The 12,883-nt window shown below is 53.4% G+C and overlaps 1 protein-coding gene across 1 annotated transcript in view; it reads right to left on the minus strand.

Moving 5' to 3' along the window:
- The window catches only part of POLR2A (RNA polymerase II subunit A), a 27,925-nt gene that overhangs the window by 7,457 nt on the left and 7,585 nt on the right, over positions 1–12,883 (minus strand). Inside the window, exons 2-19 of the mRNA XM_006151896.3 lie at positions 9,723–9,855; positions 9,447–9,583; positions 9,175–9,348; positions 8,706–8,987; positions 8,233–8,394; positions 7,891–8,111; positions 7,534–7,666; positions 7,024–7,148; positions 6,654–6,864; positions 4,392–4,601; positions 4,038–4,206; positions 3,773–3,867; positions 3,430–3,633; positions 3,050–3,272; positions 2,476–2,659; positions 1,930–2,101; positions 1,738–1,843; positions 1,438–1,643 (exon numbers count right to left, since the gene is read on the minus strand). Of these exons, the coding sequence (XP_006151958.1) occupies positions 1,438–1,643; positions 1,738–1,843; positions 1,930–2,101; positions 2,476–2,659; positions 3,050–3,272; positions 3,430–3,633; positions 3,773–3,867; positions 4,038–4,206; positions 4,392–4,601; positions 6,654–6,864; positions 7,024–7,148; positions 7,534–7,666; positions 7,891–8,111; positions 8,233–8,394; positions 8,706–8,987; positions 9,175–9,348; positions 9,447–9,583; positions 9,723–9,855 (3,147 nt within the window). The remainder of the gene's footprint in view (positions 1–1,437; positions 1,644–1,737; positions 1,844–1,929; positions 2,102–2,475; positions 2,660–3,049; positions 3,273–3,429; positions 3,634–3,772; positions 3,868–4,037; positions 4,207–4,391; positions 4,602–6,653; positions 6,865–7,023; positions 7,149–7,533; positions 7,667–7,890; positions 8,112–8,232; positions 8,395–8,705; positions 8,988–9,174; positions 9,349–9,446; positions 9,584–9,722; positions 9,856–12,883) is intronic.

The raw sequence follows: 12,883 nt of genomic DNA on the forward strand, positions 1-12,883 counted from the left end.
GAAAGAGAGAGACAGAGACAGAAAGCGAGAAATCACCCCCCAGGGGGGATGGCCACGCCGCAATCCCTTCTCCTCTTGGGATCTTGGGCACGCACGCACAAGTACCCGGTGTGAGTTTTAAGCCACCAGGTCCAGGATGCGAACCGCAGTCGACTACATGGGAGTCCAGAGACATAGCCACTACGCTAACTGCTGGTCCCCAGGATCCAAACACTTTAACCACCACTCCACCAGCTGGCTCCTCTCTAATCTGCTTTTTTATTTTCCTGGGGGGTGGGGGGGTTGTAGTTGTCATAGGGCACATGCACTTGTCAGAGAGAGGGAAAAGTGAGAAATCACCCCCCAGGAGGGGATGGCCACACTGCGGTCCCTCCACTTCATCCCCCTCTAGGGATCTTACACACTTGCCTGGCGTGATTTTCAAGCTGGCAGGTCTGGGACTCAAACAAGCCAGCCATGTGGGAGTCCAGCGTCCATGCCACTTGCTGGCCCCTCCAATACATTTTGAAAAACATTTACTTATCTATTTACTAGTGGTATTCAAGCCTCCGAGAATATCATAACCTGTTGGTTGTGACATCGCCACTGCTGGTCCCCGCTGATGTATTTTTAATTAATTTATAAAATGGATTTACATTAGCAGATTCAGAAACATGCCCATAATTACGATACTTTTGCCATTTCCAATTATTCCATAAAACCTTAAAGACAGTAAAAGCTATTCTATTATCTGTAGACCCCTTCTCTGCTCCTCCCTCCATTTCCCTTTCTCTCTCTGAATTAGAACCTTGTGGCTAGCCCCATGGCACAGTGGTTAAGCTTGCAGACAGCCAGATCCCATAGGGCGGACCAGGGTTTAAGTTCCCGCCCTGGCAGCTTGAAAAGCAGGTGCATGAATACCTGCCAAGGATCCTGACAGGATGGAAAACTGGAGGGAAGAGCACTGGGGCAGGATTTGTGCTACCCTTTCCCTTCCTCTTTCACTTCCTCCTGAGTGCACACTTGTTTTCTGACGTTAAAAAACAAAGCAAGCAAAATCCCCAAGAATTCTGCATATTATAGCAGGTATTTAAAAAAAAAAAACAAAACGAAGAATGATTATTTATGTCTCAGCCTGCCATGTATTCCCCATATGAACACCATACAATAGTCGTTCTCCTCAAATCTGTTTTTGTCTCTACAACGAGGGACCAACAGCCCTCCCGCACTAGAGCTGCTTTAGGGCTGCGATGGCATGAAGGCGTGTGCACCAAACTGGACTTGGGACCAGCAGTTTCTCAAGGAATAACAGCAATCAGTAGGTGACTGTGGGCAGAAGTGGGCTGTTCTCGAAAACCAGAGAAGTCAACAGGTCAAAGGAGAACAGCTGTTCTCGAAAACCAGAGAAGTCAACAGGCCAAAGGAGAACAAGGCTGAGGTAAGGAACTCAAAACTCACGATGGCTTGGTTGAACTTGGACTCGATCTCCCCAAGCAGCCAGTCAAAGGCCTCCCCACTGAGCCGGAACTCCTCGGCCATGCGGCGGGAGCACAGTGTGGACCGCAGGTGGATGTTGAAGAGCAGCGTGGCGTTCTCCTGCGCCTGTCGGCTTAGCGGGTCATCTCCATTCACAATCACCAGTTTCTTGCTCAGTTCCTTGACGCCTAGGGGCCAAATGAGGGTGAAGGGATCGTCAGTCTGGGGTCCCACAAACGTCTGTCCCCTAGCCTGCCCTGAGGACTCCGAGCAGGTACTCACCCTCTACCACTTTGATGGGATGCAAGTCAGAGGGAAGGCGCGGGTTGATATGGAAGATTTTCTGAGCATTCCAGATCATGCGCAGCAGGTTACAGGGGAGGACAACCTGAGGGAGGAGCGGAGGGAGGACTGAGCCAGGGGACAGCCATCCAGCAGCGGCACTTCTCCCGACTGGTGATCTCCGAGACTCACCTTGCTGTCGCCAGTTGGGAAGATGACCCGGAGCACCTCCCGATCCTCTCGCATCCGCTCGAATTCCCGCTCCAGCTCGTTCTGAATGTGCGCATTGCTCAGCACGTCCTTCACCAGGTCCTCCTGCAGGGTGCGCCGCAGGGCCCGCTCGTTGGTATAATCAAAACGGAACCTGCAGGTGGTAGAGGCCGGGCAGGTGGGCTCTGGGGCCTGATTCTACTGAGAGGCTCCCCAGGTGCACAGCCCACCAGGAACAGGGCTTCAGAGGGAAGATTTCCGGGCAGAGAAATACAAAATCTAGGCCCAAAGATCACCAAAAGGACCTGAGTGTGCACTCCTGGGTTTGCTTTGTGCTATCACCGGGTAGGAAACGAGGGGCGGATCTCAAATCTACCTCCATCTACACCCCCCTTCCATCACGAAGCATTTCAGATGGACGAGAAAAGGAGCCAGGTACAGTCCAGGGCACCTCTCTGGGGGCTGGGAATCCTACAAATCAGGCCCTGAGCCCAGGGGCAACAACCACCCGCTTGTCCACCTCCTCACTTCTTCTCAAAAGCCTTGTTAGAAGGTTTGAGAGTAGCCAGGTTCTGGAACTCCACGCTCTCGCCCGCCAGGCCGTCCTCGCCGTAGCGCAGCTGCACCACCTGGTTGATGGAGTTCCGCACCGTCGCGTCATACTTCACCATCACCGACTCCATAGACTTGATCAGCCGCCGCTGGATATACCCTGGGGGTGGCAACCCACGGTAAGACCCGTGGCCGGAGGAGGACGAAGTCCAAAGACCAAGCCTGGAGCCTTATTAACCCGACTTTCAGGAGAGCCAGCCAATAGTTCTCTCTGAGAGACATGTTCGCCACCAGGGTGGACGGAAGGGTCAGTGGAATGCCCTGGGAACCACCTGCCAGGTGACAGGCCAAAGCAGGGCCCCGCCGAGACTACCCCTGCATCATGGAATGCCGTAAAGCAGTCAAAACCGGGCACGAGCTTCTTTGCGCAAAGGCCAAGGTCATCGCTCTGGGAATAGAAGCCCCCGGCCTGAGAGTCCCCTCGCTCCACCCTCCAAGGGGTTCTCCTCCTGTGGGCGTGCACTGGCACCAGCCCATACAAGAGCCTTACCAGTCTCGGCAGTCTTGACAGCTGTGTCGATGAGCCCTTCGCGACCCCCCATGGCGTGGAAGAAGAACTCGGTGGGTGTGAGGCCGGCCAGGTAGGAGTTCTCCACAAAGCCACGGCTCTCAGGTCCATAGTCGTCCTTGATGAAGTGAGGCAGAGTTCGGTGCTTGAATCCAAACGGGATCCGCTTGCCTTCCACGTTCTGCTGCCCGACGACAGCAATGACCTGGGTAAAGGAGGGGAGAGTGTCTCTACTCCCCGTGCCTGAAGAATAAGTCCCCAGTATTTCCCCAACTCCTCCCACGTCCCCACCACCCCAGCACACACCGTGTCCTCCTCCACACTTAAATGTGGCCCCTACCTGGAAAGGCAAGGCTCCTCACCTGGGAGATATTGATCTTGGAACCCTTAGCTCCTGACACGACCATAGACTTGAAGTTGTTGTATTCTGACAAGGATTTCTGGGCAGAGGAGCCAGTCTTGTCTCGGGCATCATTGAGGATACGGTTCACCTGATTCTCAAAAGTCTGACGCAGAGTGTTCCCCGGGGTGGGCTCCAGCTCGTTGTTATGGGCCTTCTCGATGACCTGGAGGCGAGTGCTCAGTGACGCATCTGGCCCTGCCCAATTCTGCTCTCTCTGAGCCCCTCTACCACTGCTCTCGCTGAGGCTATGTTCAAAGTCCTGAGAGCCTCTTATTCGGTCCCTGCCCGGCTTTCCCTCTCACCTCAATTACATCCTGTTTGGCCTTCTTAATAGTGTTCTGGATGTCCTGGTAAGTCTTAGAATCCGCAATGGAGTCCCCGATGCCAATGGTATGACCTGGAGAAAAGAAGCAGCTTCAGCAACAAACACTTTCTCTGGATGCCTAAGAAACACGGGATGGAACTGGAGCCACGGGAATGGATGGAGAGAAACCAGACTGGAGGAGGAAAGAGAGTAAGCACAACCAGAAGCGAGAAGATTCCCAGAGGAGGATCCCCTTTGCTTACCCTCGATGAGGAGCCAGTTGTTAATGACAGTCTGAATGTTGGAGTAGAAGAGGCGAGTGATGTCATGACCCATCTCCAGGTAGGAAATGTGGACCAGGGAGCCGGCCGATGTGCCCAGGGACTTCTTACACAGGATGCCCATGATCAGCTCCCCATTCTCCACCACCACCTGTGTGGACAGAGAGCCCACTCCAGGCCCTGGTCTCGTTCTGGCCCCATGTCCAAATGCCCATGATCAGCTCCCCATTCTCCACCACCCCCTGTGTGGAGGGACAGAGAGCCCACTCCAGGCCCTGGTCTCGTTCTGGCCCCATGTCCAAATCCTATCCCCCACATCCAGAAGTCAGGGCCTACCTTGGTGTCCCCGGGAGAGATGTGCTTGTAAGGGCCACTGTCCTCATCATCGGGATGGGTGCTGTGGGTACGGATACAATTGATGTGGCCGGGTATGATGAGAGAGAAGATCTGCTTGCCTGTCCACAGGGGCCGGGGCTTCAGAATGGCTGGCTGTGGGACCTTCCCGTCCCAGGTGGACAGGAACATTAGGAGGTTCATCACTTCACCCTGTAAGACAACAGCAAGACAGACAGAGTCAGACTGGAGGACTCACATCCCAGATATGCCAGGGAGGCTTCCCAGTGCAAGGGCAAAAGCCAAATTTTGAAGGCAAAGAGAAAACAGAAAATGTTTTCTGAACTTTAATAAAAAGAACTCTTGGGCCAGCCAGTGCCAGTGATTGAGGTGGCCGGATGTCACGTGGCCGACTGTGCAGTCTTACACCTCCTGGCTTGAGAAACACGGCTGGCCTATGTCTGTGCATGCCCAAAATCCCAGGGAGAATACAGAAGGGACTGCAGCATGGTCATCCTCCCCAGAGGGGGTGCTTTTTTAGTTTACCGCTTTTTCTCTCTGGCAAATGCCTGTGCCTTTAAAAAAAATTTTTTAATTAAAAAAAAATATATATATATCACTGTGCGGGGACCAAACAGGGATGTGACGTCCAAACAAGGCTCTGTGCGGCTGACCCACATGGGACGTTCCAGGTTCGTATACAGAGACCTCCCTGACCCAGGGCTGGTTGAAGATGGAGGTGAACTGCAGGACTGGGACCCTGCTGAGTGTGCTGTCCTTTTTTTTTTTTTTTTTGGGGGGGGGGGCGAGGTTTTCGCTATAGGGTGCATGCGCTCACCAGAGAGAGACAGAGACAGAAAGCGAGAAATCACCCCCCAGGGGGGATGGTCACGCCGCAATCCCTTCTCCTCCATTTTCCTCTCGGGATCTTGGGCACGCACACACACGCGCCCGGCGTGAGTTTTAAGCCACCGGGGCCAGGACTCGAACTGCGGTTGACTACAAGGGAGTCCAGCGACATAGCCATTACACTAACTGCAGGTTCCCAGCTGTCCTTCTTTCTTTTCTCTTACTTGCTTATATTAGAGATAAAGAAAAACTTTAAAAAGTCACATGGTCCATGACCTTGGTTGGCTAGGAAGGCTACGGGGAGGACTGTGGCAGGAGACCCTACTGGGGAGGCTGGTTTCTCTCTTTCATGAAATAAACTTAAGAACATTTATGACCCAGCTGCAGTGGCACACAGGTAGTGCCACCTTGTGGAAGGCTAGAAGCCACACGGAAGGCCCAGGTTTGGTTCCCAGGCTCAGTTTCCTGCACCTGCGACCCTAACTAATTAGGAGGCTGGGGCAGGAAGATCACAACACAGTGAGACTTTATCAAGGACACTTATCTTTGTCCTTCTCACTCTCCTCCCCCAAATGGGAAATAAATAAAATCAATGTAATAGTGAGACTTTTAAAACATTTTTAGCAGTAAGTACTTATTTCTTTCTTTCTTTTTTTTAGAGGCTTTTGCCTTAGGGCGTTTGCACATGCTACCAGAGGAAGAGAGACAGGAAGTGAGAGGGAAAGTGAGAAATCACACACACCCCCACCCCAGAGGGGATGGCCACACCACAATCCCTTCTCCTCCATCCCATGCCCAGGATCTTGGGCATGTAAGCATACACACACGCCTGGCATGAGTCAAGTCACTGGGTCTGGGACTCAAACCATGGCGGATCATGTAGGAGCCCAGCGACGTAACTGCCATGCCATCTACTGGCCCCACTTACATATTTCTTTGAATAGTTAGGAAATAAGGCAAAAATAAATACGTAAGATTTTAACAAGTTTCTATTCGTCCCTTCACCTTCACAAACACCTGGAACTACATGAATGTTAAGGAGTTAAACAGGAGCTAAGTCACACACATTCTTTGGCCTCTGCTCTTTCTTTAAAAATAAAAAATTTACTTATTATGATGATTATTTTAATTTAACCAGGAAGAGACACAGACAAACAAAACGAGAAAGCAAGTGGCCTGGCCCAGGACTCAAACCTCAGCCACGTGGGAATCCAGCACCTTACCCACCATGCCACCTGCTGGCCCCTGGCCTCCGACCTTTACTAACCCCTTTCTTCTCTCCCCACCATAAAAGACAGTCTGACGTGCAGACCAGTGTGGAACACACTAGGAAAAAACAACCTGGTTCTTCCTCCCTAGCCTCGATCTCACTGCCTGAAGCCTATCTGCCTAAGCCGTTTCCATGAGATCACGCACCCGCTCCAGGAAGACGTCTCTCTTGGTGAATTTGCGCACTGCCGTGAGCGTGTCCTGCACAATACCCATGACAGGTCGGTTGCTCTGGGGGGTGACAATCATGCGAGGCACCATGGCCAACTCTTGGATCTCTGCCCGTGTCTCCAGGGACTGTGGCAGGTGCAAGTTCATCTCATCCCCATCGAAGTCTGCATTGTACGGAGTCGTCACGCTGCAGTGAGGGAGGGGAACCAGAGCATGGAACGTGTCTGCAGTGACGCCTCAAGGAACAACCCACAGCTGCCATGGCCCTCCCAGGAGAGGGGCTGTCAGAGCCCACAGGCGGCCCCGTTTCCCTCCACACCAGGCTTTCCTCAGGAAGGAGACTGACCTAAGATTCAAACGAAAAGTGGACCAGGGGAGGATGCGGACCCGATGCCCCATCATGGACATTTTGTGCAACGTTGGCTGCCGGTTAAAGATAACGATGTCTCCGTCGCACATGTGCCGTTCAACCTAGGAAGTGAGCCAGAGGTCTCCGGTAAGGAGGTGCACTAAGAATGAGTGACAACGAGCCTTCAGCTCACAGACTGCACAGATAATACTGTGGGACACTCATCATATGCCTCTGTCGGGCCAAGCCTTGGGCCAGACACCAAGTAATAAGGGATGAATAAAACGTGATAACCACCCAGGGATCCCTTTCTGCCACATATAAACCGCCCTTGGGATATACAACCCCACCCTGACTGCTTGTGGCTGGCAGCGATGAGCACACCCAGAGGGCAGCAGTCTTTAAAACAGCCAGCAGGTCAGGGTCCTTGTGCACAGGGCGGCTCAGAGTGCCCACCCGCTTGCCCGCTTCCTGCTCACGCAGCTGAGACCCTGGCCTGTTACGTGCCTTATAGCCAGTCTGCAGGTGCAGGTCGCTGGGTTTGGGGTGGAAACGCAGATCAATGCGATCGCCGTTGTCCCGGATGATGTACTTGGCCCCTGGGTACTGGCTATTTCCCCTGCGCACCAGTTCTTGCAGCCTAGGAGGGAAAGAAGGGCAATGAGCACATTGTTTCCCCAAAAGCTCGTGCCACCACCCTCATCCCAAAGCCCCACGCAGAAGTCAAACTTCAGAACGTCAACACTGCTCCCCACGCACAGCAAGCTTGCTACCCCAGATGGGGGGAGCGCACCTCTCTCAGCCTCATCACTGAAGCACATCGACCCACACCACTCCAGGAACAGCTTCCAAACCAAGGCACACCTGTCAATGTTGAAGGGGGTGACGATCTCTGCAAAGGTCATGTTGGCAGCGATGGAGCGGGGCACGCCAACCTGGTCGATGGACAAGTTGGGGTCGGGGGTGATGACGGTACGGGCTGAGAAGTCCACACGTTTGCCCATCAGGTTCCCTCGTACTCGGCCTTCCTTGCCCTTCAGCCGCTGCTTCAGGGACTTGAGGGGACGTCCAGACTTCTGCATAGCCTGTGACAAAACAGGGTGGGGCAGCCCAGCAGTCAGCACTGCGCGCCCTCCAGAGCCGAAGCCTTGTGCTGGCCCCCAACCCCAGCTCCAGTCCACAGGGCCAGGGAGCATGCAGACTCACACGGGGCAAGCCGGGCAGCTCGTTGTCCACCATAGTGGCCACATGGAACTGGAGCAGCTTCACGTCCTCTGCAATGACATGGGCCGCTGCACCATTCTGCTCATTTCGCCGTAGCTGATTATTGATCTTCACGATGTCGGCCAGCTTGTGAGTCAGATCGTCCTGCAGAAAGAGTCAGCGCCATCACGGTCCAGTCACCGTGCTGAGCACTTGGCACGCGTGTGCCAGGAACACGGCATGCTCTTGTCCTCATACCACCCTGGGAGGCAGGCCTGCTCACTCTCATTTTACGGATACAGAAACACTTTCCAGACCGTTTACCACATGAAGGGCCTCGTTAAAGGTCACACTGCAGGGAGGTGGCAGGGTGTTTTTGAGCCCAGATCAGCCTGTCCCCCTTGCGCTTGCCACTCCCCCACAGGCTGCCTCCTCTGAAACTGCGCCGCAGCTGAGACAGTCCCGGAGCTGCTGACCTGGTTGCGGGCAGAGCCCTGCATCACAACAGCAGGCCGCACGGAGAGCGGGGGCACCGGCAGCACCGTGACGATCATCCACTCGGGCCGAGCGTAGCGGGGCTCCATGCCCAGCACGAAGCACTCCTCATCGGAGATGCGTTTAAAGATCTCGTGCACTCGCTCTGGACTCAGCAGGATCTTCTTCTCCTGAGAGTCCTCGTTCACATGCTTCCACTCCGCATACAGCTCCAAGCCGGAGCGCCGGATCCGGGGCTGGTACCGTCCACAGCCGCCATGGCCCTTCCAAAAAGAGAGGGGCCGTCAGAGCCCAGAGACGGCCCACGCGCCTCCACACCAGTCCAGCCCCTCCTGCTCCTGTGTCCTCCCAACGTGTTTCTTCCACAGCCTCCTCTCGTCCTCCCCTCAGGCCTCTGTGGCCACCTCCTGACCCCTTCCCTGCCAAACAGTCTCTGCCAGCCCCGGCCACCTTTTCTTTGGTCAGATCCTCGTCGCCCTCGGGCTGCTCGACACCGAACTTGTTGTCCATCTCCTCCCCGCCCTCGCAGATGTTCTTGCCCTTGCAGAGGTCGTAGACATGTGTGAGCCGCTTCTTAGGCTGTCCCTTAGACTTGGCCAGGATGTCCTTGATCTTCGGGTTGTTCTGGAGACAGGGCACAGCAGGGTGGGGTCAGCTGGAACTGTTCTGCTGCCCCTCACCACGCAGCCCTCCTTCCAGGCCAGGGCCCGTTCCCCACTCACAGAGTCCACAAGCAGTTTGGAGCAGAAGAAGCAGACACAGCGTAAAACTTTCATGGTCTTCACCAGGAAGCCCACATGAAACACAGGCTTGGCCAGCTCGATGTGGCCGAAGTGGCCAGGGCACTCTGTCATGTTTCCTGTAGGGACACACACCTGACACGTTCCTCCCAGCTCCCACTTACCTCAGACTAGGTCTCTGGTGTTTACCCTCAGCCTGGTTTTCTTCCCAGACCCAGCCTCCCTCCCTTGGGGATCTCACCAGCCCATGGCACTTACCTGCACATGTCTGGCAGCGACCCGTCCGCTCAATCACCCCTTGCCGGGGATCCATCAGCCCCCCAAGCTTGGGGCGGCCTCCCTCAGTTGTCTCTGGGTATTTGATACCGCCTTCCGTCACGGACATTCGCTTCTGCAGAAAAGAACGGCCAATAATAGCTATTAGTAAGTAGGATTTCTACTTTGCCATTTTAGTGGCTGTGAAGCCCTATACTCAGGTCTGATAAAAAAAAAGAAAGAAAGAAAATGAAAACATTCACAGACCAAGTTTAGCCAAGGGTGAGAGGAATGGGCCGTGTGGGTTTACCTCTGGGAATGCCAATGCCGTACCAGCCCCTGGGGGTAGGCTACAAAGGGCTCGTACTGGACGGTGGCTGACCCTGTGCTCCACATAATCATCTGCCTCTAGGACTCAGATCCCAGGGGTCTCTGGGCTGAATTCTAGGTCACTGATACCAACAGGATTTAACTACAAAAAAATAAGAAGTTGTTTCAAAGTGGGCATGGTGGGACTAGTGCCGTATTTCCTCCTCCACACTGAAATCAAGCCCATGAATCGGAGACCCCGGCAGGAACTTCTCTGTACCTGCACCCCTGCAATAACAAGTGTCCTGTCCCAAGAAATGCCCCACCAACCCTAACTTCAGCTCTTGATAAGGAGGGACAAGAAGCAGTCTTGTTCTTTTACCTCCATCTGTGTCACTCCTTCCTTCTCAAGGGATTAGGTAAAGATGCCTAGACCTTCCTGTAAGACTGAGTGCTAGGAGGACAGGTGGAGGAACTGCGGCAGAGCAGGATGGGTGGCTGGAATCCAGAGACCGATGGCGCTGGGAATCGATGGGGCCAATCCAGGAAGGAATGCAGGAAGACATAACTCAGGTGTGGGGCGGGCAGTGAGCTAAGCCAGTGAGCGCCACCGGGCAAACTTTAGCCTAAGCCCAGGATGTAACAGCTGCTTAATAAATAACCCCTGGGGCCCGCAGGGGGCATGGTGGTTAAGGCACTGGACTCTCACATACCCAACAGCGGTTTCAGTCCTGGACCTGGTGGCTTGCTTTCTCATTCTCACTCTCTCCTTTGCCCTCTCTCTGGTCAAACCAAATAATTATAGTTAAATAAATAATTATTTTTTTAAAATAATAAATTACCCCTAATTGTTAGCCACTCACTCACCAGGTACTAGTCTTTTCTTTTCTTCTTTTAGTGCCAGAGAATACGTGCACTCACTGGTGAGAGGGAAAGGAAGGAAGCACCCCAGTGGAGTGTGGGTACAGCACGATTTCTTTTCTTCCATTTCTCTACCTAGTTTGGATTCTGGACATGCTCATACACCCTCAACTTCTTTATTTTTTAAAATTACTTTATTTTATTTATTATTATTATTATTATTTTTAATTTGCCCAGAGAGAAAGAAAGGGAAAATGAGAAAGCAAGCTGCCAGGTCCAGGAATCAAACCACGATCAGCCATGTGGGAGTCAGTGCCTTAACCACCACGCCACCTGCCAGTCCCTACTACGGCTTATTATTTTTTTCTCCAAGTTTTTTTTGTTCCCCCTAATGGGCATGTGTGATCACTGAAGAAACAGAGAGACGGAGAGGAGGAAAGTGAGAAATTATCCCCTAGGAGGGATGGCCACTCCGCAATCCCTTCTCCTCCATTTTCCCCTTGGGATTTTGGGCATGCATGCACACGCGACTAGCATGAGTATCAAGCCACCAGGTCCAGGACTGGAAACACGGTCGGCCACGTGGGAGTCCGAGTCCAGTGCCACGACCACTATACCACCTGCTGGCCCCTTCCTGCCTTGTTTTTAAAGCCACTGGGCCAGGACTTGAATAGCGGTCAGCTACGTGAGATCCAGCTCCTTTAACTGCTACCCAGAGGGGCTGGCACAGTATTCGTTTTTGTTTTGCTATAGGGCACTCATGCTCACCAGAGAGATGGGGGTTGGGCTGGGGTGGGGTGAGAAATCACTCCCCCCAGGGGGATTGCTACACCACAATCCCTTCTCCTCCAGTCTCGTTGGGATTTGGGGCTACCACGCACACATGCCCCACGTGATCTTCAATGTCCAGATCTGGGGCTTGAACCACGCCATCAGCCATGTGGGATCCAGTGCCTTAACCTCCACACCACTGTTTGGCCCGGTCTTTTTACCTCCTAAATATTTCTTCAACCATGCCCCTGTTCTCCAACCCTACCACTACTGTTCCCATTGTCTTTGAAATGACATCCAAACTCAGCAGGACAGCTTACAAAAAGGGCTTTATGGCCTTCCACCCTCACTCCCCACACCGTTCCCACCTACGACTCCTCGCAAACTGAATCGCTGTGGTCCCCCAAGCCCAGCACAACACGTGCCGCCCTCCTGAGGCTTCCTTTACACATGCTAGAGTCTCTTTCTGTGCACAGTACCCCTCCCCACTAGGCACGCTCCTATTTCAAGACTTGGCTGGGAACCAGCAGTTAGCGTAATGGCTATGTCACTGGACTCCCATGTAGTCGACCGCGGTTCGCGTCCCGGACCCGGTGGCTTAAAACTTACGCCGGGCATGTGTGCGTGTGTACCCAAGATCCCGAGAGGAGAATGGAGGAGAAGGAATTGCGGCGTGACCATCCCCCTGGGGGGTGATTTCTTGCTTTCTGTCTCTATGTCTATCTCTGTCTGTCTGGGGAGCGCATGCACCCTATAGCAAAAACCTCTCCAAAAAAAAAAAAGACTTGGCTCAGGCACTACTTCCTCCAGGAAGCCTTTCCACAGCTTCCTGAAGGTAGACAGGGGCCCCTCTTCTGCACTTCCACAGACCCCATCACTGTATATCCTATAACTCAATGAAATGGCCTATTGGGGTCTGTCTTCCCTACAAGCTACCAGCATCCCTGAGTCCCCCTGAGTCCTGTGTGCTTGCCTGAGGCAGCTGGATTCCCACATGGCCAACTGTGCAGTTCAAGTCCTGGATCTGGCAGCTTGAAACAGGCCTTGGAGGCCAGCAGGTGGTGTGGTGATTAAGGGTGCTGGACTCCCACAGGGCAAACCATGGTTTGAGTCCTGGACCTGGCCGTCTGGTTTCTCATTTTCCCTCTCTCTTTCTCTCTCACTCTGTCTCTCAATCAATCAAGTTAAAATAATAAAAATAATTCTTAAAAAAAAAAAGAGGG

The sequence above is a fragment of the Tupaia chinensis genome, unplaced genomic scaffold (assembly GCF_000334495.1).
Source record: "Tupaia chinensis unplaced genomic scaffold, TupChi_1.0 Scaffold000330_1, whole genome shotgun sequence".
Classification (NCBI taxonomy): Eukaryota; Metazoa; Chordata; class Mammalia; order Scandentia; family Tupaiidae; genus Tupaia; species Tupaia belangeri.